This window comes from Triturus cristatus, chromosome 3_2 (assembly GCF_964204655.1).
Source record: "Triturus cristatus chromosome 3_2, aTriCri1.1, whole genome shotgun sequence".
Taxonomy (NCBI): domain Eukaryota; kingdom Metazoa; phylum Chordata; class Amphibia; order Caudata; family Salamandridae; genus Triturus; species Triturus cristatus.
This window is the reverse complement of record NC_140584.1, coordinates 887,511,186-887,534,694: the sequence shown is the minus strand read 5'-3', so window position 1 is coordinate 887,534,694 and position 23,509 is coordinate 887,511,186. Positions and strand designations below refer to the sequence as shown.

The window sequence follows — 23,509 nt, the reverse complement described above, 5'->3', positions numbered from 1 at the left end:
ATGACGAGCGGTGTGCGACCCACTTAATGGTTAACTATTATTCATATTTTAAAATATTTGTGCTGATATTTTTTATATGAATAATTTCAGTTTTCCTAAATTACATTCTTAAAGAAATATGTTGTAATTATTTCATATTTTTGTGGAAATAAAATATTTCCTATTAAATAATTGTATGTTTTTATTTTATGCTGGTGTTCTTTTTAGAAAATGTATGTCTTTTTAATTTGTAAAAATTGAAAATTATTTGTTTATTCAAATATTCGTTATTGTCTAAGTTTTGTTTAATTATTAAATAATAGGCCATTATTTAATGTTTATTACAACCTTTTTTTTTAGTTAGCTAATTTTAAAAACATTGATCATTTTTAGAGATATTTTATGTATATTTATTTTTTATAATTGCATATTTTATTTAACCCCTTCAGCGCTGCGGGAATTACCCCGCGGTGCTGAAGGGTTCGAGCGCGGGCGGGCCCATGACGGAACGGTTCCGTCATGAGCACAGCGCAACCGATGCTCATGACGGAACCGTTCCGTCATGGGCATGGAAGGGGTTAATAATACAAAAATATATGTTTTATATTTTTCTGAAACATTATGTGAATAATTTATGTGTTGATTAAAGTGGCTATATTTAATATTCACTGGTAAAGTCCAACTTTTACTCAAATGTATTTAATGTTGTCGAGGGAATAGTTAATGTACCCCTGTGAATGTCCACAACCTTTCTTAATGTAATTTACATTGGAGTAGGAATAGTAAATGTAACCCTTTCAGTCTCCCAACACTTTCTCCAATGTTCCTTAGATTACTGTATGACTAGTAAATCTAACCCCCTTCAGTGTCCTACACTTTCCCCAACCTAGCTTAGGTGGGAGTGGGATTCAAAAATCTAACCCTTTCAGTGCCCTACACTTTCCCCAATGTAGGGTAGATTAAGGTATGGAAATACTAAATCTAACCCTTTCAGTGTCAAACTCTTTCGCCAATGTAGCTTATATTTGAGTGGGCAGTAAACCTTACCCCTTTTGGACCAGCACTTTCCACAATAGTGCAAGTTTTCAGAGGCATCTCCAAATGCTCTGGTTGAAATAATAGAAACCGCCCTTTTGGGGGATAGTAGTTGTTAATTTTAGATTTTGTTTGACTGAATAGTTCATAGTATGTAGCATTTTGTTGGGAAGCAGGTATGTTAGTATTGTGGTATGCAACGTGTATGCTATAAATCTGTGTGTATCGTGAAGGGCACAATTTAAATGTGCCATTCATTATCCTTCTGTTACTTTGTGTTAATTTTAACAAGTTTTCTTCTATGGCATAAATAATTATTCTTTTGTTGTTTTTAGTGTTGTCATACATAAGGCAGAGTTTCTCATTATGTTTAGTAGTTAAATTATCAGAGATATTTGTGCCTTGGAATTTTTGTGAGCAGCAGGCATTTATTTCAGTTATATATTTTCTGGTTCATGCTACCATTATTTGTAAGTGTTTTAAGTGCTGGTTAATCTGAGCTTCTGGTAGAGGATTTTCCTTAATGACCGGCATGGACAGTGACAACCTGAAAGCAAAAGTACTCTTTTCGGTGATCTCCACAATGCATCTAGATGACCATCTTGTATGCTTGGTTCTAATCTTATTGAAGACCTGAATGCTCTAAATTTTACTCTCTGCAACCTCGCTCCTACTCATGAGGCAGGTCACTTTTTGGATCCTATATTTCCAATGTTGATGGCCTGACCGTAGCAGCCCTGATCCCACGTATCTGGTCGGACCATTTGGCTGTCCCTTTTTCCATCAAGTAATCCCAGCACCTGATTACTGGTGCAATAAAAACCACAGCTAAAGTTAGGAATTGGCTTAAACTAGATCAACAAGCATTTAACAATATCTTGTGTAAAGCAAAACCTAATCTAGCACAGTGTACGGAATAAGACCATGGTGTGATAGATAATTGGCTGAAGGAGGTTTTAGATGTCTCTCTTCCTTTCGTGACCAAAACTAATAATAGAATACGTTCTTTGGTCCCATGCTTTAATGACACACTTCATTTAGAGAGAAAAAAATGCAAAAGCCTGGAAAGGCACTAGAGGAAACAATATGAAGTGGAAACCAAAATTAATTATAAATTCGCACTCGAGGAATATTATGCTCTCTGTAGAAAGGCAAAAGCCATCCACTACTCAGAAAACATTTCAAGGGCCCAGAATTGCTCAAAACACTATTTGAAGTCGTTAAGGAGTTGGCCGATCCCAGGAAACAGTCCCCAGTGGCTTGTCTGTCTCAGCCCCAGAGCTCAGAATTAGCTAAATTTTTATTAACAAAGTGACCACCATCCAAAGTAAGCTAGAGGAGAATCTGAAGTACAGGGCTCTCAAGGAAGAATTGGATACTACACCTCATAATGCCCCTACTTAAACCCCACCCTCACCCCCGGATCTGCTTCAGCCAGCCCAAAACATGGAGGTATGGCCATTGATGGAATACAAGGGTTTTCTGTCCATCCTAAGGGCTATTAAATTGGGATCCCCCCTGGACCCACTCCCTCCGGCTAAGCTGGAGCTCCTCGACAGAGATCTGTTACAGGTGTTCATGGATCTGCTTAACAGTTCTATCAAAGAGGGCTATATGTCGCAAACATGGAAAAATGCCATGGTTCTTCCGTTACAAAAAAAACCCAATCTTGATCCAACCATCTGGGCTAATTACAGACCCATCTCTCTGCTGCCACTCTTTGCTAAGATTTTAGAAAAACAAGTAAACAAGTGACTACCTATACGGAAACTCATCAAATCCTTCACCCATCTCAGTCAGGGTTCAGAAGAGGTCACAGCATGGAGTCTGCATTACTAGGGGCTACGGAGCATTTAAAACTTCTGCTGGAGGAGGGTAACACGCCTGTGATACGCCTTGAAATTGCTGGACTTGAGTGCAGCTTTTGATAAGGTAGCCAACCCTATTCTGCTGGATAGACTGAGATCAATCGGCCTGAAGGGCACCACCTTTGAATGGTTAGCCAAACTTGATCTTACCAAGGTTTTTCGGCCCACTGTCAGTCAGAGATCCATACCCTCCTTTCAGAAGTTCCACAGGGTTCTGCACTAAGCCCCTCACTATTCAACCTTTATGTGCGTCCATTGGCAGACGTGGTGGAGAGTTGGGGTCTCTCACTCTACTTGTACGCCGATGACACTCAAATTACTTTCTCACTGACCTACCATCAAAAACACCACGCTGAATCAATCAACTACGGTCACAAGTGGATTGCCGCATGGATAGATGGCAATCTGCTTAAACTGAACGGGGACAAAACAGAGGTCCTGATCATGGGACAAAATCCACATCCTTGGGTTCTGGAGCACTGGCCGCCCTCCTTAGGCTCTATCCCCGCCCCTTCTACAAAAGTAAAAAGCCTGGGTTTCTGACTAGATGAAGACTTCTCTATGCATCCCCAAGCAGCCGAAGTCGCTTCATCCTGCTTCACAGTTATGAAGTGGGTGAAAAAATCAGTTGGATCATTCCTCATTTAGCAATGAGGGCACTAATTCAAGCACTCATTCTTTCCAGACTGGACTAAGGTAACATTTTGTACCTTGGTGCGGATAAGGCAGCTATCAATCGCCTTAAAGTGGTACAAAACGCCGTGGCTAGGTTCCTAACTCGCTCCTCAAGAAGGACCATGGCTTCCCCCATTCTGCAGGATCTACATTGGCTACCGATCGAAAAAAGAATACAATTCAAAGCCCTAAGCTTTATGTTTAATGCCAAAGCAGGGCTTGGCCCTAAATATATACAAGATCTGGTCTCCTTATATATTCCTTCTCGACACTTGAGATCCGCTAGCCAGGGACAATAATGGGTACCAAGAATACACAGGGTACGATCAGGTGGTCGCTCCTTCGCGTTTCTAGGTCCAAAACTGTGGAATACCTTGCCTCACCACATGAGGAGGTGTACCTCACTAATGCAGTTCAGCAAATTCCTAAAAACATGGCTTTTTTAATGGCAGTGTTGCTTAGCTTTGCCTCTGTAGTGCTTATCGCCAGGAAACCAGATGGGTAGCTGCACGCTTTACAAATGTCAAATAATAATAGTAGTAAAGTTTGACTCTACAAGTGTCAGTTTGCTCAACACTTGTCGAAGTGTCCTTGGTCAAACCAGTCAGGCTCCTTGGCTCACAGGTCTGCTATTGTTTCTCTGCTGTCTACTATGTCTGTGCTCACTGTGAATATTACCCTCCCTCACCTGTATTCTGGTGCTGATTATTTATAATAATGGATGCTGCACTTATGGATACAAATTCCCTCAGTGTGCTGACATATCCAATCATTGTTAACTTGAGGATGCACTAGAGTATTCAGACTCTGATGGCAAAACCCATTGCCTTTCTAATATGCAACACCCTTCGCTTGAAAAGAGTGTGTCATTGTGCAAAACCCATCTTGTAGTCCCCAGGCAGCACCTGCAGTGGGGTACACCTGTGCCTTGAAATATTTCCTAGCATGTATATAATGAGACTCCACCAAATTAAAAACAGAGGAAGGGAAAAGCATGGACAAACTTGTGAAAGGTGAAAATGAATAGCTTGTTAGGGCAACTCTGTATGCGAAGTCAAGTATTACTTTACTTGGTCTATATGACACCATAAAAGTGCATAAATATGTGATACGTACATTGAACAAAATGCCTTGACAATAATCAGGTTCCAACATTAAAACCTTGGTTAAGCCTAAAATACATAAATACAAATATGTTACCAATTAAAAAACGATATAACCTATAACAATCCCCCCATTGTCAACCCAATATGAAAACCACAGAATTGAAGCCCGAGAAATGTAATCTCAGATGACCCTGAGACATATTACACTTGATTTCTTGGGTTGAAACACGATGTGAACCACCTTCTTCAGGACCTTTCCCAAATGGCAAAGGTTTCCATACAAACTTTGGAGAGGGGGTATAAAGTAGTCTTGTGAAACTAGTCAAGTCCAAAACACGATCAGGACGCAAATTTGTAAATAGAGCTCGAGGTGATAATGCTTAAAATACTGTGGCCCAGGTCCACTAGCAATGCCTGTGGCACTACAAAGTGTGCCTATATATCGAGAGTCTCTTAGAAATATCGGCTGATACAGCAGAGATTTATGCAGTTTTTCTATAGAAAAGAACTTCAGGTTCTGCTGTAATTTGTACAGTTTCTGTCAGTCCAAATTTCTAACAATTATGTCCTCCTCACGGCTCCGCATCCATTGCATACGCGAATTCAATGGATGCGGAGCCGTGAGGAGGACATAATCGTTAGTTAAGGTATACCCACAGAGGGAAGGCCAGGATACCTTCCTGTGTCGCTGGTGCGAGTATTTGACCCTGTATTTCAACTAGTCAAAATTCTGCATTAGAGATATAGCACACAAATATATTTATCAATATATTTGGTCTAACAGAACCTTGTTGTATATGGTCACCTCAAACTAGTTTCAGAGACACTGTACATTTGTGTCTTCTCTTTAAACCCTGATGTGTAAATGTGTTTCGAATGATTGTGAACGTTTGTTGCTGAATGAATGAAGTGTGGTTGTTAATGATATAGTGTTGTTCATGTTGTAGGGGGCTTACATTTTTTAAAGTATTTATATACTATTCTTTTAAGAAATATAAGGATATTATTTGTATAAAAAAAGAGAAAAAAATGTGTTTATAAAAATATCTTTTCAATGACACATTGATTGTGGAAATAAAAGTGATTACTAATTATAAGTTAAAAATATATAATAAATAATCAGATTTATATTACACGTTTGTGTATTTGTATCTGTGTGATTTTGTCTATACCCTTACCAGATATAATCTGTTTTCGTAAAGCAATATAGGTCGTAGGGGAGTTCTTTCTGCTCAGTCGATAAGATCCCACAGAAATACAAACCCTAACTCCTCATGAACCATAAAAGCCAAGGTAGAAGCAGGAACTGCTAATAAGGGCCTACAAACACCATTTCAACCTTTAAATTTACATAATCCCAGACATCGCTACCATAGGTCGCTACTGAGACAGATTTACCCTGGTGAATCTTAATCAGGGCACCAAGTGACTTGCTACCTATTCTTGTGAAAAAAGATAAAAGATCTCCAATGGTTTTTGACAGTGCTAGTCCCTTAGATTTTATCAAAGGACCCCACGTGGTCTGATTATCAAAAGCAACTCCCAAATAGATGTAAGTCTGGACCCTAGACAACCTGCTTCCCTGAACATGTAAAGATCTACGCTTGGCCTTCTTGGGTCGCAGCACAATCACCTGTGATTTGCTATAATTAGTAGAAAGATCTAAAATGTTCATATATTGCACAAAACCATCAATTAATGTCTGAAGACCCAAGGCTGTTCTTGCCAGTAAAACAGTATCATCTGCATATAGCAGCAGTGCAGGTATCTAACGGGAACCTATTTGTGGGCAATCCACTGGCTTATCAAGTAATCTGACCCCCAGGTCATTCACGCACAGAGTGAACAAAAAAGGAGCCAGTATATATCCCCGTCGCACTCCACTCCTCAATTTGAAGGAGGTAGTACAAGACCCATCCATGTTATAATGTACTATTGCCCTCATATATCTGTGTAACTCACTGATAAAACCTACAATAGCTATATCCAAGCCAAATCTGTACATCGATTGGTTAAATAAGAGAACATCTGCTATCACAAGCAATGCCTTCATGAGACAGTGAGATAGACTGAGCTCTACAACAGACCATAACTACCTTGCACACTTACCATGAGTGGTCCACCTCCAAGCTAAGTTAGTAGTACACCTTAAAAGGCCCTAGCTGTACAATCTTAATTCACACTGGCGCTACCGGCTTGCCGATTTGCCCTGTCTGCTCATACATAATCCAAACATATGCATAAGCTACATCAGCATCCTAAATCACAAAGTAGTAACTGTATTGATGATCAACCTCTGCCCCATGTCAGCTTATTTGCCATCTGGTTGCCTCTTCTCACCTGGCAACACCATCCCTCTTGGCCCAGGAGGCCACAGCTTTGTCAACTCCCTCCTGCTGCTGAATGACACAAGCACCCTCCTGCTTTTATCTCTGCCTAAGCCTCTTTGAGGCAAATACCCTGGAGTTCTGAAGAAGTCTAACTGCAGACAAGTCCTCCCCGATTAAAACTCCTTCCTGCTATCCTCGACAGCACCCCTAGGGTCAGACTGGCCCATAAGGCAATCTGGCAGGGTCAGATAGGTCAGTGCATGAGCCGGTGTTGTGTCTGTGGTGGCCAGTTTTGTGTTGGTAGGCCATATTTGTAGTTGTACGTGGGCTTGTATTGTGACCACCTTTATATACTGAGAAGCATGTAGTAGAAGACAGCACTATGCAGGCCATGGTAGGTTGTACTGGGCACACAGTGCAGCACTGGGTGGGCGCTTCTTATAGTATGAAATGACCTGTATCATGTCCTTTCAGGTGTGCTGCGGCAGGCGGTGTACTTCTAATTTGGAAATAAATGAACTGCCATGTGATCCATGATAGATGTTGCATCTAGATTTTTCCCAAGTTACCCACTCTCCAACTCTATCCATCCTCTCGTGAGAACCGCTAAATGCTCTACCAATGAATGCCAATTGCCAAATTCCCTTTGAAACACTAGCAGTGGCTAATTGGCTGTGTGGGGAGTTCAGGCCTTTGGTGAGGAAGTCTCACTCACATGGGGGCATAATGGAGGCTCTTCAAATGTAAGCCATTTTTGCCAATGACAAGTCACTTTTATTTTGGTGCCTGGGCCTATTTTCAGTCCCTGTCTGACTCTGTGCACCACATCCACTATGTCTCCCAGCCTGGAGTGCAAGCGTAGCGGTAAATATCCCAACCTACTCTGCATACACAGTAATCAACTTTCTAGCAGCAGCTCACAACTGTGTTAGGCAAAAGGTGGCAGGGTGTTCTCCAATGTGTTCCTACCTGCAACAGGAGTCCAAATTGAGTGGTGGAAGTACTGGTCCTTGCAGGTGGTGCAGGAGACAGAAAGTGGACCGATCAGTGCTCTTGTTAAGATGTACAAATAGTGCAGTGGGGAGTCTGGTCTGGAGCACCACATAATGTAAAAAGCTCTACCCCATAACCATGAAACTCATAATCACAAAACTATAACCAGGAAACTCCTAGCCATGGATTTCGGTGAGATAATGGATATCACTCTCCCCCAACTACCATGCACAATCCCAAAATATAAATGGAAACATATTTTAGGGTCTGACGTACAAAGTGTTTTAAATGTTGCAATTCCTCAGATTCTGTAAATCTAAAAGGTCTGTGACCGCTAAAACCCTTTTTGAAAAGCGCGAAGCTCAATTAATGTATCAGAAAAGTATTTACGAATTATTAAATGGGTTAAGGAAACAATAAGAAATTGGTATTTGGAAGGGGCGGGGATAGGACATTCTTTCCAGATACTGATTCATTAAAGTATGGATTAAAGATGTGCGCCAAATCCGGTTGAAATACACTATTAGTTTACTACCAACCCAAAGGAGATGGTAAGCCATTCGCAAAGGGGAACTCCCTAGTGATTTATACCAATTACGCATTACACAATCACAGCTTATGCAGGGCCGTAGCTAAAGAGGGCTTTTGAGGGTCGGGCCAGCCCATATTAATGTTTGACCCCCCCACCGCCCAACGACCCAAAGGGCTGTAGAGTTTTGTGAGAAACCTATATTTATTTAAGACAATATATGCATCTCTTAATATACATGTACAACAAAAAAGGACGCAATCTGCTCTTCATAATGTTTGCACTTGTGCATCTTTTTGTGGAAGGAGCTGAGATCATTTTAACTAATGTATGGTTCAGATTCTACTCCTTAGGGAAAGAAAAGAGTGAAGGGGAATATAGCTGCTAGTAAAAAGTAAAAATAAAATATGTTGATACAAATACTTTTTGCCTTTTTGTACTAATTAGCTTGTAGTTTCAATTACCTGTTTATTAGTTGTTTTTTTCGTCAACAGGAAAATATATTTTCCAGTGGATAAAACACTCCCCTTATTTCCATTCAATTTTTGAGGCAGTATCTTCTACCTTCAAAAGGAATTGTCTCTTGTCCTTTATCGGAATAAATCGTGGACTGTTTCCAGAATGGGATTCGATTTAAAAAAAAATTGCAAATACTCACAAACTTGTTCAGGGTCGAACTGGCCTAGAGGGCAATCAGGTAGTGTCCAATGGGCTGGTCGAACAAGTCAGTGTGTGGGCCTTTTTTTTGCATGTTCATTGGTCCTTTAGGGTCTTCTGAGCCGGATTTTACTGTATATTTCCCTGATATTAAAACAAATGTTGTCTGCAGCAAGCTCAAATTCATACAGTCTACCACAGCTTGCAAAACACTTATAAAGAGTCTTTACAAGTTCAAAAGTGCCCCAATTTCCAAACATTTTCCACTTTTTTAGGTATCTAATTTACTAACAGATGCCACTTTTATTTTGGTGCCTGAGCCACCTTTCTGTCCTAGTCCAGCCCTGAGTTTATGTGTTCAAAATATTCCAGGGCATCCTCATCTTCAAACGCACACTTCTTGCTCCAGTCAAATTTACTTGTGCAATGTTATGCCACCTTGGTGTCATTTTCACCTGGAGTAAGTGGAATGCAAGGTCACAGCTTGAGAATGCCTTGCACACATCCATCAAGCCATTTCCAGATGTACCTGATGTTACATGCACAAACACAACGGAGTGCTTAAAAACGGGTTGTCCTGTTGTGGAATATAGCCTGCTGGGTTAAGATTTATTCTGTGTACAGAAGTTAAATTCCGATCATGGTCAGGTGGTTTGAAGGGTTAATGTGTCTGCTGCAGAGGTCTACGCATACTCTAAATATCAGCATTAGGAATCTCAATTGACCCAACTAGACTTCTGTTGAACTGAAAGGCTGCTAAAGTGAGGTGTCTCTCTTTAAAGCCTGTTTTAATTTCAAGATAACGCTTTGAAGTTCAACACATCAACTCTCATCTCTTTGGACTCAACATTGTGTGAGCCAGGGCCTCTGATGTGGAAAACAATAGGCTCATAATTTAGCCCTCACAAGTGTCTCCACACAGCACTAATGAACTTTTATGATTTTTAGGTCAGCCTTGACAGCTAAACTATCTGGTTTACCTATTTTTACCAATTATTTAAAAAGAAAAAGTATTGTGCAGAGACGTTTTAAGCCATAGGCAAAGTGGGCAATTGGCCAGGGCCCCCTCCTTCCAAGGGCCCTCCTCGGAAAGTGAACCATCTCTCTATTTGGTCTCTGCCTATTCTATTTTTCTATCTAAACCGCTCTCCTTATCTACCCACCTCTACCTTTGACTTTGTCTGCCTATTCTGAGTCATCTTAAGGATTTTTGGCTTCCCAGGCAGGACATATTTTACCTGTTTTTCTGTGACCCTGTTAAAGAGTAACATAATTTAGAACTCATTACCTTAATGCGGGCTTGAATTAGCAGAAAATGTGTAATAAAATTCAAAGTTATTCTGTATAGGGCCCCCCACAAATGTTTTGCCCGTGGACCCCAAAACTCTTAAGATGACACTAATATTGTGTGCTTTCCATGCGTCTGTCTCAATTATTCCTTTTTTCCTATAAATAGCATGCACCCCTGAAGCTCTTCTTCAATGTGGGGCCATTACCTGGGGCCATGTGCCCTCAAACATATGCTTCTGGCTGAGGGCCTGAGCTCATGCGATGGGAGAGGAAGGAGTCTGCGCAGCAGAGCCTCGGACTCCTTTCACACAGCAGGCCGGCACTGCTTTGTTAGTTCCACTAGAGGCAGACTCTGAAAGTAACGGGGTCAGCACGCACTGGGCGGCTCCTTGTTTACACGTATAGAACTGTCAAGATTCTCAGCGCCGTACAATTTTAAACGTGTTATCTATCCACAAAAAATCCTGGACTCTAATAAAATAAAATCATCCGGGTGTACTATAAAACATGGCGGAATGTGAATTTCATTGGCTATTGAAATCTCTTCATACAATGCCATTAGGGTCGACAATAATATGATGACGTGACCTTTGGCATCATCATTGTTGGTCGAAGATCAAGAGATGCCGCTTTCGTCATGATGTTGTCAAAAGTGAGGTCACTTCCACTACTCTGGCATTGTAGACAACTGGCGTTGCGTCACAACTCGGTGCCTTTGAAGCGGTTATATCACTATTTCTCCGTAGGATAACATGGGGGCTTATTTACAAGCCCCTTGTGCCACCCGTCTGCCACAGTTTTTCCATGTTAAAAATGACGCAAAAGTGGCACAAGGCCAGGGGCTTGTAAATAAGCCCCATGGTATTTTAAAGATACGCGAACACTGATGTTGTGCGGCACAGCGCGTGCTCTCAAAGGTTAACTACCAAGGCTCTGTACCTGCGCGGGAACAGTAAGAGCAATCATCTGTGACGTTGCTCGACCTTTCAGTTTTACAGATACATAACGATGCGAATGTTCCTGTTTACGTTGCGAGCAGGGGTGCTCCACGGCACCCGATCTTTAGCAGGCGCCTCTTTCCTGCTTCTATTCTAATAAATACTAGACAAAGTAAAGAAACAAAAACAAAACAGAACCTCGCCATGAGCACGCCGCCAGCCCAGAGCCGTAGACGGTTTCATGAAGTTTGCTGTAGCAACCGCGCCTGGTAACAGCTTACATGACCAAGCAGGCGGCGGCAGGCCCGACGGAGACATGGCGGTGCCCTCGGACTCCCTGTCCTGGCTGGAAAATGCCAGATTCCAAATGGAGAACCTCCAGGTAGGGGTCCTGCAGCAGAATAACTCGCAAGCCAACATGGCTACGCCACCTCATGCCCATTCCATGTCAGACCAGTCGCGTCAGGAGGTGCACCTTAGACCTGTACTGTCACCGTTCGGTGTTAATTGGCGAATACCCGCTCAGTGAAGGTGCACTGACTCGTTTAGGGTGACCACCTTCAGGTCATAACGGAAACTTTATAGTCCAGGACTTTTGCGAGACAGTGTAATGCATTCTGGGTTTTGAAGTCTTACTTACCGTCCATTAAATTAATTAATACCCCAAAAAAGCTTTGCTTTGTAGGTGAAAAATTTAGGGCTGGAGACCTGGAGCTAGGTGGTCACCCTCACAGAATCTCTCACAGAGTCTGTACCGAATCCGTTTGTTTGAATTTGTAGCATATGGGGTCTCTGTGGTAGGTACTGGTTCTATAGATGGATCTTATGGCTGAACCTGTTTAATGCTGCATTATTAAGAGCATAATGGTTCTGTCCTGCATCACCACAGGGCTTTAAGTGGGATGAAAATCTGGGGTGGGGGGTCTCTCATAGGGGCGTGGCTGCTGTAATTAAGGGCGTGGCTTAAAACACTTAAGCTAAAAATGTGTGCTTAGCATAGTGTGCTGCCCCACTGGCATTTTGCTGCTTCTATCCATTCATCCAGATATATAACACAACAAGTAACATTACACCTACAACAAGCCAGGACTATTGGCTTTGTCAATGTTTGTAAGTTGTATAAGATAAAGGAGCAACACTCATCACTTCATTGTATATACTGAAAATGCTACTCGCTCTTGTGGGCGAGGTTGTGGCGTGCGGCTAGAGCAGCCGACCTTCTAGGTGAGAAAACAGGTTCCAGCCTGACCTCCTGTGATTTAAAAAATGAATATGCCTTTGTGTAATGTAACTGGTGCTCATGTAAAGCGATCCAATTTTGCTCTATATAAAACTGAAAAACACGTCACATCAAAGGCAGTGAGGGGTTGTACTATTGTAGAGTTAAGGGTGTTTTTCTTCACCCTGAGGGCAAAAATAGAGACCCGTCTTGGCACCTGCTTTTAAAAACTGCTGGTGCTGAACACAGGCAGAAACAAAAGAATGGGTGTCAAGGGAAAGAACGCGCAACCAGCAAAATTTCACACCATTAGTAATATTGATCCACAATTATCCTAGTGCGGTGCTTTCAACTTGAGGATAGGCACCCTAATCCTCAAAACAACAATCAAAGATTGATTCACGTATTTTCTCGTGTCGAGGCACTCGCAAATTAACCAACAACGTTTCCTGTTACTGTCACAAAACTAAATACACATTGTAGTGGGCTTCTCTTCTTCCTTTATTTTCATTTGAATCTCCAAACTTCTTTTATTCATAACATTCTTCCACTCCCAACGCGTTTCGTCGATAGGGATTAACCCATGCGACTTCCTCAGGGCTTAATCTTGTGTAACTGCCTCCTTAAAGCACTTTGAAAGCAATAATGTCCTTATATCCTTCCTAATGGTCGTTTTGTTATCCACCAATACCTTATATCACTGAACACTGTACGTGACCATTAGCGCAATTGTTTTAGCAGTATTCCTCAAATATGTAATCCAAGTCTCTGAACACAGGCAGAACCCGGCCCACTTAAAGCCCTCACCACAGGTGTAATATAATAATTGTGGGTGTTCTACCTAATCACATTGGTGTGTTAGTTCTAAACGTCTGTAAGAATGTCTGTATGTATATAGAATATATACCACAAACCGGGCACTGCACAAGAGAGGGGTGCATAATTATAAATATTTGTCGTTCTATGAGGACCTGAGTACGAGTGGGTCGGTTAATTCCGACCTGTCTGTAAACTTGTTTATGTACAAGTCAGAATTACAAGTTTTGTTTTATTTATGTGTTAAATAACTCAACCTTCATTGAATTTCAGCAGATGAAAACCTGCCGAATTTTAACGTGGTGAAAGTATACAGTATTTATTGTATCATATGGTTTTGATGCATTAAATACCAAAATCAGCATGTTATTCCCCACCAACTCATACTAGGTGTTATTTATTAGAGGTGGTCGAGCCAACAAATTAACAGGGAGAGCTGAGCTAGAGCCGAGCCAAGAATGGGGCTCAGCTCTTAGAGCCTGTGAGCCAGCGGAGTCCTGGAAATGCTTGCTATGGAAATCATCCACTCAACATCACATAACATATGATAAAGCCACTTCAAAATTCAAAAAATTTGTATTTGTATTTTTTTAATTTGTAGAAGCTTTGAGGATAGCCCCCCCCCCCCCCACAAGTCGTTGTTCCGACTTGCGGAGTAATGGTATGCGGAATCACAATGCGGTCGTTGTAAGGACCGCGTTGTGATTCCCTGCGGGGAAAAAGACTGCGGGATGACGAGATAGATTCACCTGGGCCACGTACAGGGTTTACACAACAACTATCTTGCCTTTTAGTTTACTAATGGTTCATGTTTAAAAACTATCATTTTTAATAAGTACTTCTCAGTGCTGTGCAGTAATGTGACGTATATCCTCAAAGCTTCTACAAATTAAAAAAATACAAATACACATTTTTTGTAACGACCGCGTTGTGATTCCCTGCGGGGACGAATTTTCACAGTAAACGTTGTTTACCGGCCAAGGATATTATAGAGCAACTTTATACTCAATTAAAGCAAGTTCAATAGGTTTTGTACAACTGACCGTCTGAACTCACATATTTGAAAGTGCTTTCATACGTGATAATGTTGGTAAGACAAAAAAAGAATATGTCTAAGATCACCCGAATTAAGCAGGGAAACCACAATGTATGCATGTTTTTGGTTTCACTTTATACAAATCAGCCAGTAAATGCTATTTGTCTTTCCTTATGGAAAGGCTTTGTTTTTGCCTTGCAGTTTTTTCACTTTTGTGTGCTTGACATGAGCACCGGTTACATTAGCAAAGTCACATTCATTGTTTATAGGCACAGGGATATTAAGTGATTTGCTCAGAACCACAGGATGGTGAGGTGACGCAGAGACTTGAATCGGGCTCCTAGTTCCAAAGTCAGTAGCTCTGCCTGTAACGCTACATCCTGAGTATCGAGAGGGAGGCAGGCAGAAGCCACATGAAAGCTCAGCTCGATATGGGCTCCAGTTTCACACAGAACCTTGAGCTGAGCCAGAGCCAGGCTTCAGGCTCGAGCTCTTAGTTGCTCGCCTACCTCTTTTATTTATGCACCTGATAAATTACGTACCCAGTGCTATCGTTATTTATCAGGTGCGATAAATCGCACCTGAACTCATAATCAGGTCCTGAGTGTACTAGCACTACACCTATTCATTATGGGTGGACCTCTAAACTGGGTCACTGTGATTGTACGGTTTCTATACTGGAATCAGTACTGTGTTTGTGAAACAGAACTGCATCACTTTCTTTGTACTCGTTCTATATACTTGGGCCATTATTGGGCGACTGGTTCAATACATGAATCCGTTTGTATGCACTTGTGTACATCTGGTCACCAGGAGTGTGCTGCGTCGTTATGGACCTTTTAGGTTTTTGAGTGACTATGGATGTACTGCTTCTTTACTGGTCATCCCATCTGTGCTTCCTATGTAGTACACTATGCAGTCAATCTGGAATTCATTTTGGTGTGCTAGTTCTGTCCGGGGTTACAGTAGGTGTGCATGTTACATATCGGTGCCCTGCAGGTGTTACTATGTTATACTGTGTTTATAGCTATGTAGATGTACTAGTTTTCAACTAGGTCACTATTGGTGTATATATACGATTGTCTTAATGCTATTCTATGTCACTATTTGTGTAATGGTTCTGTTTGTGTTTCTGCTTGAATTGGTTCTGCACTAAGTCCCTATTAGCATACCGGGTTCTGTTTTGGCTCACTGTGAGTGCTCTGTAAAGGGCCCCTATTGCTTTATTTTGTATATAAGGGATCAATACTGGTATACTGATTCTATAATGGCCCACTTTTTATTTATTTGAGTCATGTGTGCACTAGTTGTATTCTATATAACTAAGGATGTGCTTGTTCTGCTTCTACAGTCTATCTTTGTCGGTGTGCTAGTTCTAAACTGGATTGCTGGGTTTGTAGTGAATCTGCACACAGGCCACTGTTATGGTACTTGTTATACATTGTTATATAATACATGGGATTCTGTAATCCCTGCGTAAATGCCAGTTTCTAATTTCTTTTTAATCGGTGACTTGTGACAAAATAAAAACACGTCAGATATCAACTATTATAAGTTAATATAGTCAATTGCTGATGTCACAATACCTGCGCCAGAGCCAGAAGTCGAGGTGAAAGGAAGGCAGGTCACAGAGCATAATTAAAGTAGCTGTTTAAAGCAACGAAAACAGAATGTTACTTTTCGTTCATCTCTCTATTTTTTGTACTCATTAGATAGTTACAGACAAGCTAGAGTCTTTCTGCATGTTTCTTCATATCCCGAGCTATTGCAGAGTTTTTGTTTTTGCTTTAAATGACTAACATGTTTTTGAGGTGTTTCATTTTACATTAAAAGTTTTAATTTTATTCATCATATTTGCAAATATGCTTGCTCTTTCATATGAATAAGCTACACACCAAGGTTTTAAGTGGTTTCTGGGAAAGGTGATGGTGTGGCCATGTATTATAGGGAATACAGTACCTCCTGGTGTAAACGGTAGGGATATTGCAAGTCACCTCGGAGTTCCCTAACCTCATAAAGAAACTATGCATTCAGTCTTGTTTCTCCATATGGTTATGGAACTCCTCGGTGACTTGCAATATCCTTATAATGTATGTCAGTGGGTACTCTATCCCTTATGTAGTACATTGGATTCTGCAATCCCTGTATAAACAGCTCTCTCTAGTTTCTTCATAATCAGCAACTTATGACGCACCCAGTCGCCTTAAAACACAAAAAGACGTCATAACTCAACTATAATACGTTTTTTTAGTTGAGTTTTGTCACAATGTCTGCTGCCAGTGCCAGCAGCCGAGGTAAAAGGCAGGTCAGGTCACGGAACAGCTTCTGCTCTTTTTTTCTAGCTTTAAGTGACTAGCAAAGAGAACCTGATTATGTTTTGTTTTCCTCAAATAATTATAGAAAAATTAGAATCTTTCAGCATGATCCTACTTATTCTGTACTACTGCAGCCTTTTCTCTTTTAAGCTGACCTGTATTGAACTATTTCTAAAATCTATTTGCAACAAATATCAACAGGTGTTTGATGAGTTTAATTTTGCGCTTATAGGTTCTACTTGTATTCTTCATGTTTGCAAACATGCTCTCTCTTTCATACGAAAGAGCTACGCACCAAGGTTTTAAGCGGTTTGTGGGTAAGGTGATGGTGTGATCATGTATTATATGGGATAAAGTACCCCCAGCCGTACATGATAAGGACACTGGAAGTCACCTTAGAGTTCCATACCCTATGGCCTCATTCCTCGATATGGTTATGGAACTTCTTGGTTACTTGCAATATCCTTATCATGGACGGCAACAGTACTTTATCCCTTATATATTCTTCCTCTGTGTGGTTACTGCTTCTATATTATTTTAGTTTGGAGTGCTATTTCCATACTGAGATACAAGGGGGTACTGAGTTATACTGGCTCACAATGGATGAGTCATTTTACTGGGTGACAAGGGTTGCATTGTTTCTGTACTAGATCAATGTGTGTGTGTGCTGGGTCATTGTGGGTTTATTGGTTCAGTTATTGCTAACCATGTATACAATGTGTTCAAACTATCACTGGGCACATAACGGCTCTGCATGGATCATTATTGGATCTTGGTTCTCTATTGGTTTATGACGGGTATATTGATTCCATACTTGGTCCCTGGAGTTGTACTGGATGCATGGTTGATTTCCTTCCTATTTGGGCAGTGGTTCTGTAGAGGCACACTCTGACTGCCACTACGGAGTTCCAATTGGTTTACTTGGTCAGCCTTGTTTCACTATGAGTCCTCTATTTATATTCTTCGTTATGAGTGGTCTTAGAGTTCTTCACTGCGTCACAACTTTTGAGCTGGTTCTGTATTTGATTACTGTGTTTCTTCTATATTGGGTCAGTATGCAGCCAATGTACACTTCCAGGATATAACCAGTCAATCAGAGATATTGAGCATAGAAACAGTACAGGTATAGTGAACTGATGTTGAATCCTTTATCCTTCATGACACATAATGGAACCAGTACAATCACAGTTAAATAGTAGGGGTGGGAGGAATGTTCTGTTTGGCTTGTGGAATAGGTGGAATTTTGCCAAATTCTCCTTACTCTTAACACAAAGTTCTGGCCAAACTCCACCAATTGCCATGTGGCAGAATTTTTCTCCCATGAGGCTTCAGAATATGCGAACGCTAGATTTGGCACCCCATAGCGTGAAACCAAGGCGTTCACTGACATTCGTGAACGTTCATGGTCAGAGGGCTCCTGTTCAAGTAGATTTGCTGCCCCTCAAGTAGATTTTGTACTTGAGTGCCAGCAAAATCACCTTGAATAGCTGCGTGCTCTTGTGCAACACATTGTGCAGTTCGGGCTGATTTTCAGCGCTGCTCACGCTACCGGCGCTAAAATGCAGCACAAGCTACATATTTTCTGCCTGTTGGCAGAATTCTGCAGAATCTTGTCAAGTATTTCTGTAATTCCTCGGAATTCCATGGAGTGAAACTTCACGAGTTCTGCCTACCCCTTTTAAATAGAACAGAGCCAGGATACCCTAAGTGGCCCATGCTAGAACCAGTACACAGAAACTATCAAGCCAAGTTATAGCTTTATATCCCACTGCCAATGACTATACCAGTTGTTAAAGGCCCTGTTTCCAAGTTGTTGAGGGCTATAACGAGAGTGAGGGCCTTTAACAACAGGTAGAGCCATATGCAGAAGGGCTATAAGGCTATTCGAACATTCCACCCACAAAGGGTGTTCTAAATGGAAAAGGGAGAAACAGAACAACAAACTTTGGAATATTAGCGCAGAAGGCTTATAACAGTCATAATATGCCCAGAACCACTTCACTGTCTTCAATCAAGCTCTCAACGTTCCAATGTTCTAATGTCCCAAACTGAACCATTAACAGCCCGATATAGAACCTGTACACCCATTCTTACTCAATTTAGAGCCAGCGTACCCAGAATGCTCCAGGATAAAAGCAGGACACACACAATAGAACTATGGCACCCTGGTAAAATAATCTTTATTATGACGCAGAGCACCACCCTAACCCACTCAAGCATGAGAGGAGTCCCTCAGAGCAACCTGCAGGGGAATAACCTCTCAAGGATCTCAGACACTCTGAACAGCATCTATGTGGTGGATGCAACTGGTAAAAGTAATCACAGGGTTGAGATCCAAGAGAGTTCAGTCTCTGGTTTGCTCACTGGACGGCCAATATCCTAATATTATGTTTGTTATGTTTTGCTGAAATTGAAATGTCAATCAATTGATGGTAGGCTGCTCTCCTTGTTTCATGCTATATCATAGCAATCCTAGCTCTCTGCTGCTGTGCACCAGCCACTCAATCTTCTTCTGTATGCTGCCGCTTTAAAAAAAAAAGACCGGCCTCTAGGGCTCTATTTATAAAGTCAGCAAATACAAATTATTAGTTTACTCACCACACACAAATATAATGCATCACTTGAATGTAAGTTAATGTAATAAACACTATTCAGTGACTGGCTGAAATCAAATGCTTTATGACAATAATATTCTCCAATCCCATAACCCAATTACTAATGTGCCAGTACATCACCTTATCCGCTCCTCTCTCTGACTCCTTTCCAACTTTCCTCGAGACCTATTTTCGCTTATTCCCATCTATCCCGTCTGCCCTCCTCTCTGCCCCCTTTCATCAGTGGCATAATGAGATATGAGCGGCCCCCCCTGCAAAGTACATGGAGGGGCCCCCCTCCGGACTCACTCAGCAGCTCTCAGTCCAGGTTACTGTGCTGAGGGGGCCTCCTGGAGACCGCCCCCCCCCCGCACAGCGGGGGCCTTTGTTACACCACTGCCTACCAACTCACATTATTTCAGGATTCCCCTTCTCTTCACTACTCTTTGTCCACCCCCATTGCCAAGTGTCCCTTCTGTCTCTATCCCTCCTCTCTTTTTGACCTCTTCACAGCTCCTCTCCTGCTTTCTCACACCAACATTCCTCCAGCATCTTCTCTACTGTCATATATCTACCGTCTCCATGTAGGTTCACCTCCCTCCCTCTCACCTCTCTCCTCCTACTACCTCTCACCCTTCTCTCTGGTTTGACCATGAAACCAGTGAACATGTACCAGCAAATAGTCTAAGTTTTAGGATATGAGACAGGGAGGCTGTGAAGCCAAGGTAAAGAAACTCACAAGGGTTCAAGAGAGGGGGGTACTACTTTGGGCTCACTGGACGATTCCTGTCTGCCCAGGGTCCTACAGATGGTCCCTGACCTGACTGCGGAGGCCCTGGAGAAGGTTTATTCTCAGGTTCTAGAGCCTGGAGTTTACCTACAGGGTTGGAAGGAGGCAGTTGTTATCCATCTGAAGAAAAAATACAGAGGGATACTCTAGTGATTTAAAAAACTTGTGCCCTATTTTGTTGCTGCCTGCTCCAGCTAAAATCTTGGAGAAGCACATAAACCAGGAACTAGCACAGTTTCTTCTGGATCAAGAACTCCTGGACGACTCTCAAAACGGGTTCAGGAGGATTCACAGGCACCGAATCGGCACTTACAGCAGCTGCTGACTCCGTTCGCATGCAAGTCGGCCAGGGTGGTGTGGCTATCTTGGTGCTGCTTGACCTGGCCACAGCCTTTGACACCATATCTCCATCTCTGTTGGTGCAAAGGCTGCATCAGGCTGGGCTGAAGGGCATGATACTCAATTTGCTGGAGTCCTCCATGTTGGACAACATGCTCACGGTTAGTTGTGGGAACTTCAGAGCTGCTTCTTTCCAGTTCCCCTGTGGGTTACAAGGGTCCTCCTTAAGCCTGACCCTATTTAATTTATATGTCACCCCTTTGGCGATGCTGGTGCGCTCTTTTGGCTTTCCACTATCATCCTATGCAGATGACACTCAGATCGTTCACATCTCCGATGACTGACAGATGGAGATCAGCAGGTGGCTGAGGGAGAACTGGCTCAAAATGAATGGGGAGAAAAGCGACACCTTGGTCTGTGGAAGGTATAGTTTCATTTGGAATAGCCGCTAGTGGTCAGAAATATGTGGTACCGTACCTACCTCGACGGCTGCGGACAAAACCTGAGTGTGATTTTTGATAACACCTTTACTTTTGGCACCCAGTTGAATAGAACTGTGAGCTCCTGCTTCTGGATCATCAAGATCTTGAAGAAAATTCTGCTGCTTTTCCTGAAAGAGGGTGTCAGTGGTCATTGCGATTATCACCTCTGGCTTAGACTACTGCAATTCCCTGTGTTTAAATGTTTACCAGTTCCTCCTAAACAAGTTTCAAACAATCCAAAATGCGACCGCTCGCTTGGTCCTGGGAGTACCTAAATATTGTTCGGTCAGGGAGGGATTTCGGTCCCTACACTGGCTGCCAGTTCAGAAGATGGTGGTTTTAAAAGCCCTTTGCCTGGTCTACAGGTCTCTTCACCTGCAGGGGCCAACCTACCTTAGGACGGCCTTTAATTGGTATGCCCCTGCGACGTCCCTGAGTTCTGCGGGTCGATGGAAGGTGGTTGTCCATGGGTGCAGGAAAGCTTGGTGGGGAGGACAGGCCTTCAAAGTGGCGGCCACCAGGTGGTGGAATTCTCTCTCGGAGAACTTCAGGAGATTAAATACGTACCTGATATTCCGTAGGCAAGTCAAAACTTTGTTATTCTCAAACTAGCCCTACCTCTGAAGCGGCGAATTGTTTTGGCTCTCTCTGCTTTGAGTCTTCACCCGTCACCAAGTCTCATTCAGCTCAGCACTTAAATGCCTTCTGGTTTTACGCGCTTTAGAAATACTACAATTAGAATTACATTTTAATTACTCGAAGTGCAGTACTGCCATTTGGAGCTATATCTTGGTGTAAATTGACGTGAGGGTGCATTTCAGGTTATAAAAATGCAGAAAACACAAAACTTCAGTGGCTCACGTTTTGGTCATTTGCGTTGTTCCCATGCGCATAGGCTAAATTATTGCCTCGAGAGTCACATAATTCCGGTGTAAAAGCATAATTTCAGGAATTTCGTGCTGCAAGATTTAAGAGAAATTGCTGAAATTAGGCAATATTGAAGCGGCGTAACATACATTTCACCTGGACCTAAGAATCACTGCCCGCTTGGAGCAAAATGTTGTAAATCTGGGAATGTGTCATGTTGCATGGATGTTGCGTGGCAACACCCACAGCAACATCCATGGAATGCCCCTTTCGCGCAGATTTATGCATGCAAGGGAAACATATTACAAGGTCATGAAAAGTAACGAGGGGTGACTTTATGTGGCATTGTATATACGAGGATTCCCAGTGCGTTGCCAGTGCGTCAATAAAAGTTACTCACCGGCGGCGCAATGGGCTTGTAAATAAGCCCCAAAGACTCTTGCAGGGTTAGCACAGTTATTCGGTTCGTACACATAGGCCCTGATTACGAGATGCACGGTACTATGGGGCCAGGGTGAGTCATTTTTGCCATTATCGCCCGATAAAATCACCCTAGCACCGTTCAAATACGATTTAAACCACATGTCATGGAGAATACTGTATGGGGCCGATTTTTTTCACTCCTAAATACAAACAGAATGCACAGGTCCATGGGGTTTTGCCGCATACATTTGCCGTCCGCTCTGAGCTGACAGTAAGGTATGCGTGGGCCTGCAGGTATGGTAGGGAGTGAGGGAGAGGTCTGGGGAGTAGGGGAGGGAAGGGGAAGCGTTTTTATAGCAGGAAAAAACACAGGTTGAGCTTTGGCTGCTGCTGCAGCCAAAGCCTCGTGGGATAATCAGGAGGAGAAAAGGAAACCATATAAACCATACAGTGATTCCGCTCTGCCTGACTTGTAATCAGGGCCATGCCCGTTGATTGGTTCCTCAGTCGTGTAGACCTTTAGTAGCATCAGGCTTGATTCACAAAGCTCTGCTTGCAAATGTCTCTTCTTCGTTTGAAAAGGGCTCCAACGCTTTGGAGTGTCACAGAAAAGAACAGCAGTTCTTCTGGTAATTGAGCACATTGCCAGTTTTTCAAGACCGCTACGATTTGCACAAGTGGAAAATCCGCAAAATTAAATCGCGTACATTTGCACAATTGAATTAATATTTTTACCTGTAGTAAGCCCTCCCTTTCTCTACACCCAATTATACATGAACCTGTTCTTTTCCTTTCCCTACTCCCGACTGTAAGGAAAGCGGGTCTGCATGCGTTTCCCGGGTGTGGTCACTGTATTATGTACACCCAAACCCCATCTAAAGTCACTTTCCCAGCCCCTAAACCTACATTTATGCCAGTGGAAGTTCCACCACAGTGGCATATCTTTCATTGCCTCACCTTGTGCTGCAAAGATTCCACTAAGATTGATTCTTTAAGTCAGGATGTGGAATTTCAAATTGCATTTTTGTCCGCTCTTAAATTACGCCTATTTGTGGATAACCCCTTGTGAACTGGGCTTGCAGAAAATAAAGTTGCACAATTAATGTTGCTACACATTTAACATGCTTATATCGTTAGCATACATGCATGGTTACATAGTTGCATGGATAGTAAAGTTACGCCGTTATCATTGGTACTTACCTAGTTACAGTTTTCTTATAGTAACATC

At 42.2% G+C, this 23,509-nt stretch overlaps 1 protein-coding gene across 4 annotated transcripts in view; it reads left to right on the top strand.

The window, feature by feature from the left end:
• The first annotated feature begins 11,489 nt into the window (after positions 1 to 11,489).
• Positions 11,490 to 23,509, top strand: part of LOC146858391 (uncharacterized) — a 548,917-nt gene continuing 536,897 nt past the window's right edge. For 3 of the 4 annotated variants that reach the window (XM_085649307.1, XM_085649305.1, XM_085649306.1), the window contains exon 1: positions 11,490 to 11,782. In XM_085649307.1, the coding sequence (XP_085505433.1) occupies positions 11,642 to 11,782 (141 nt within the window). In that variant the 5' untranslated portion in view covers positions 11,490 to 11,641. The remainder of the gene's footprint in view (positions 11,783 to 23,509) is intronic. The other variant, XM_085649308.1, reaches the window with a different exon arrangement.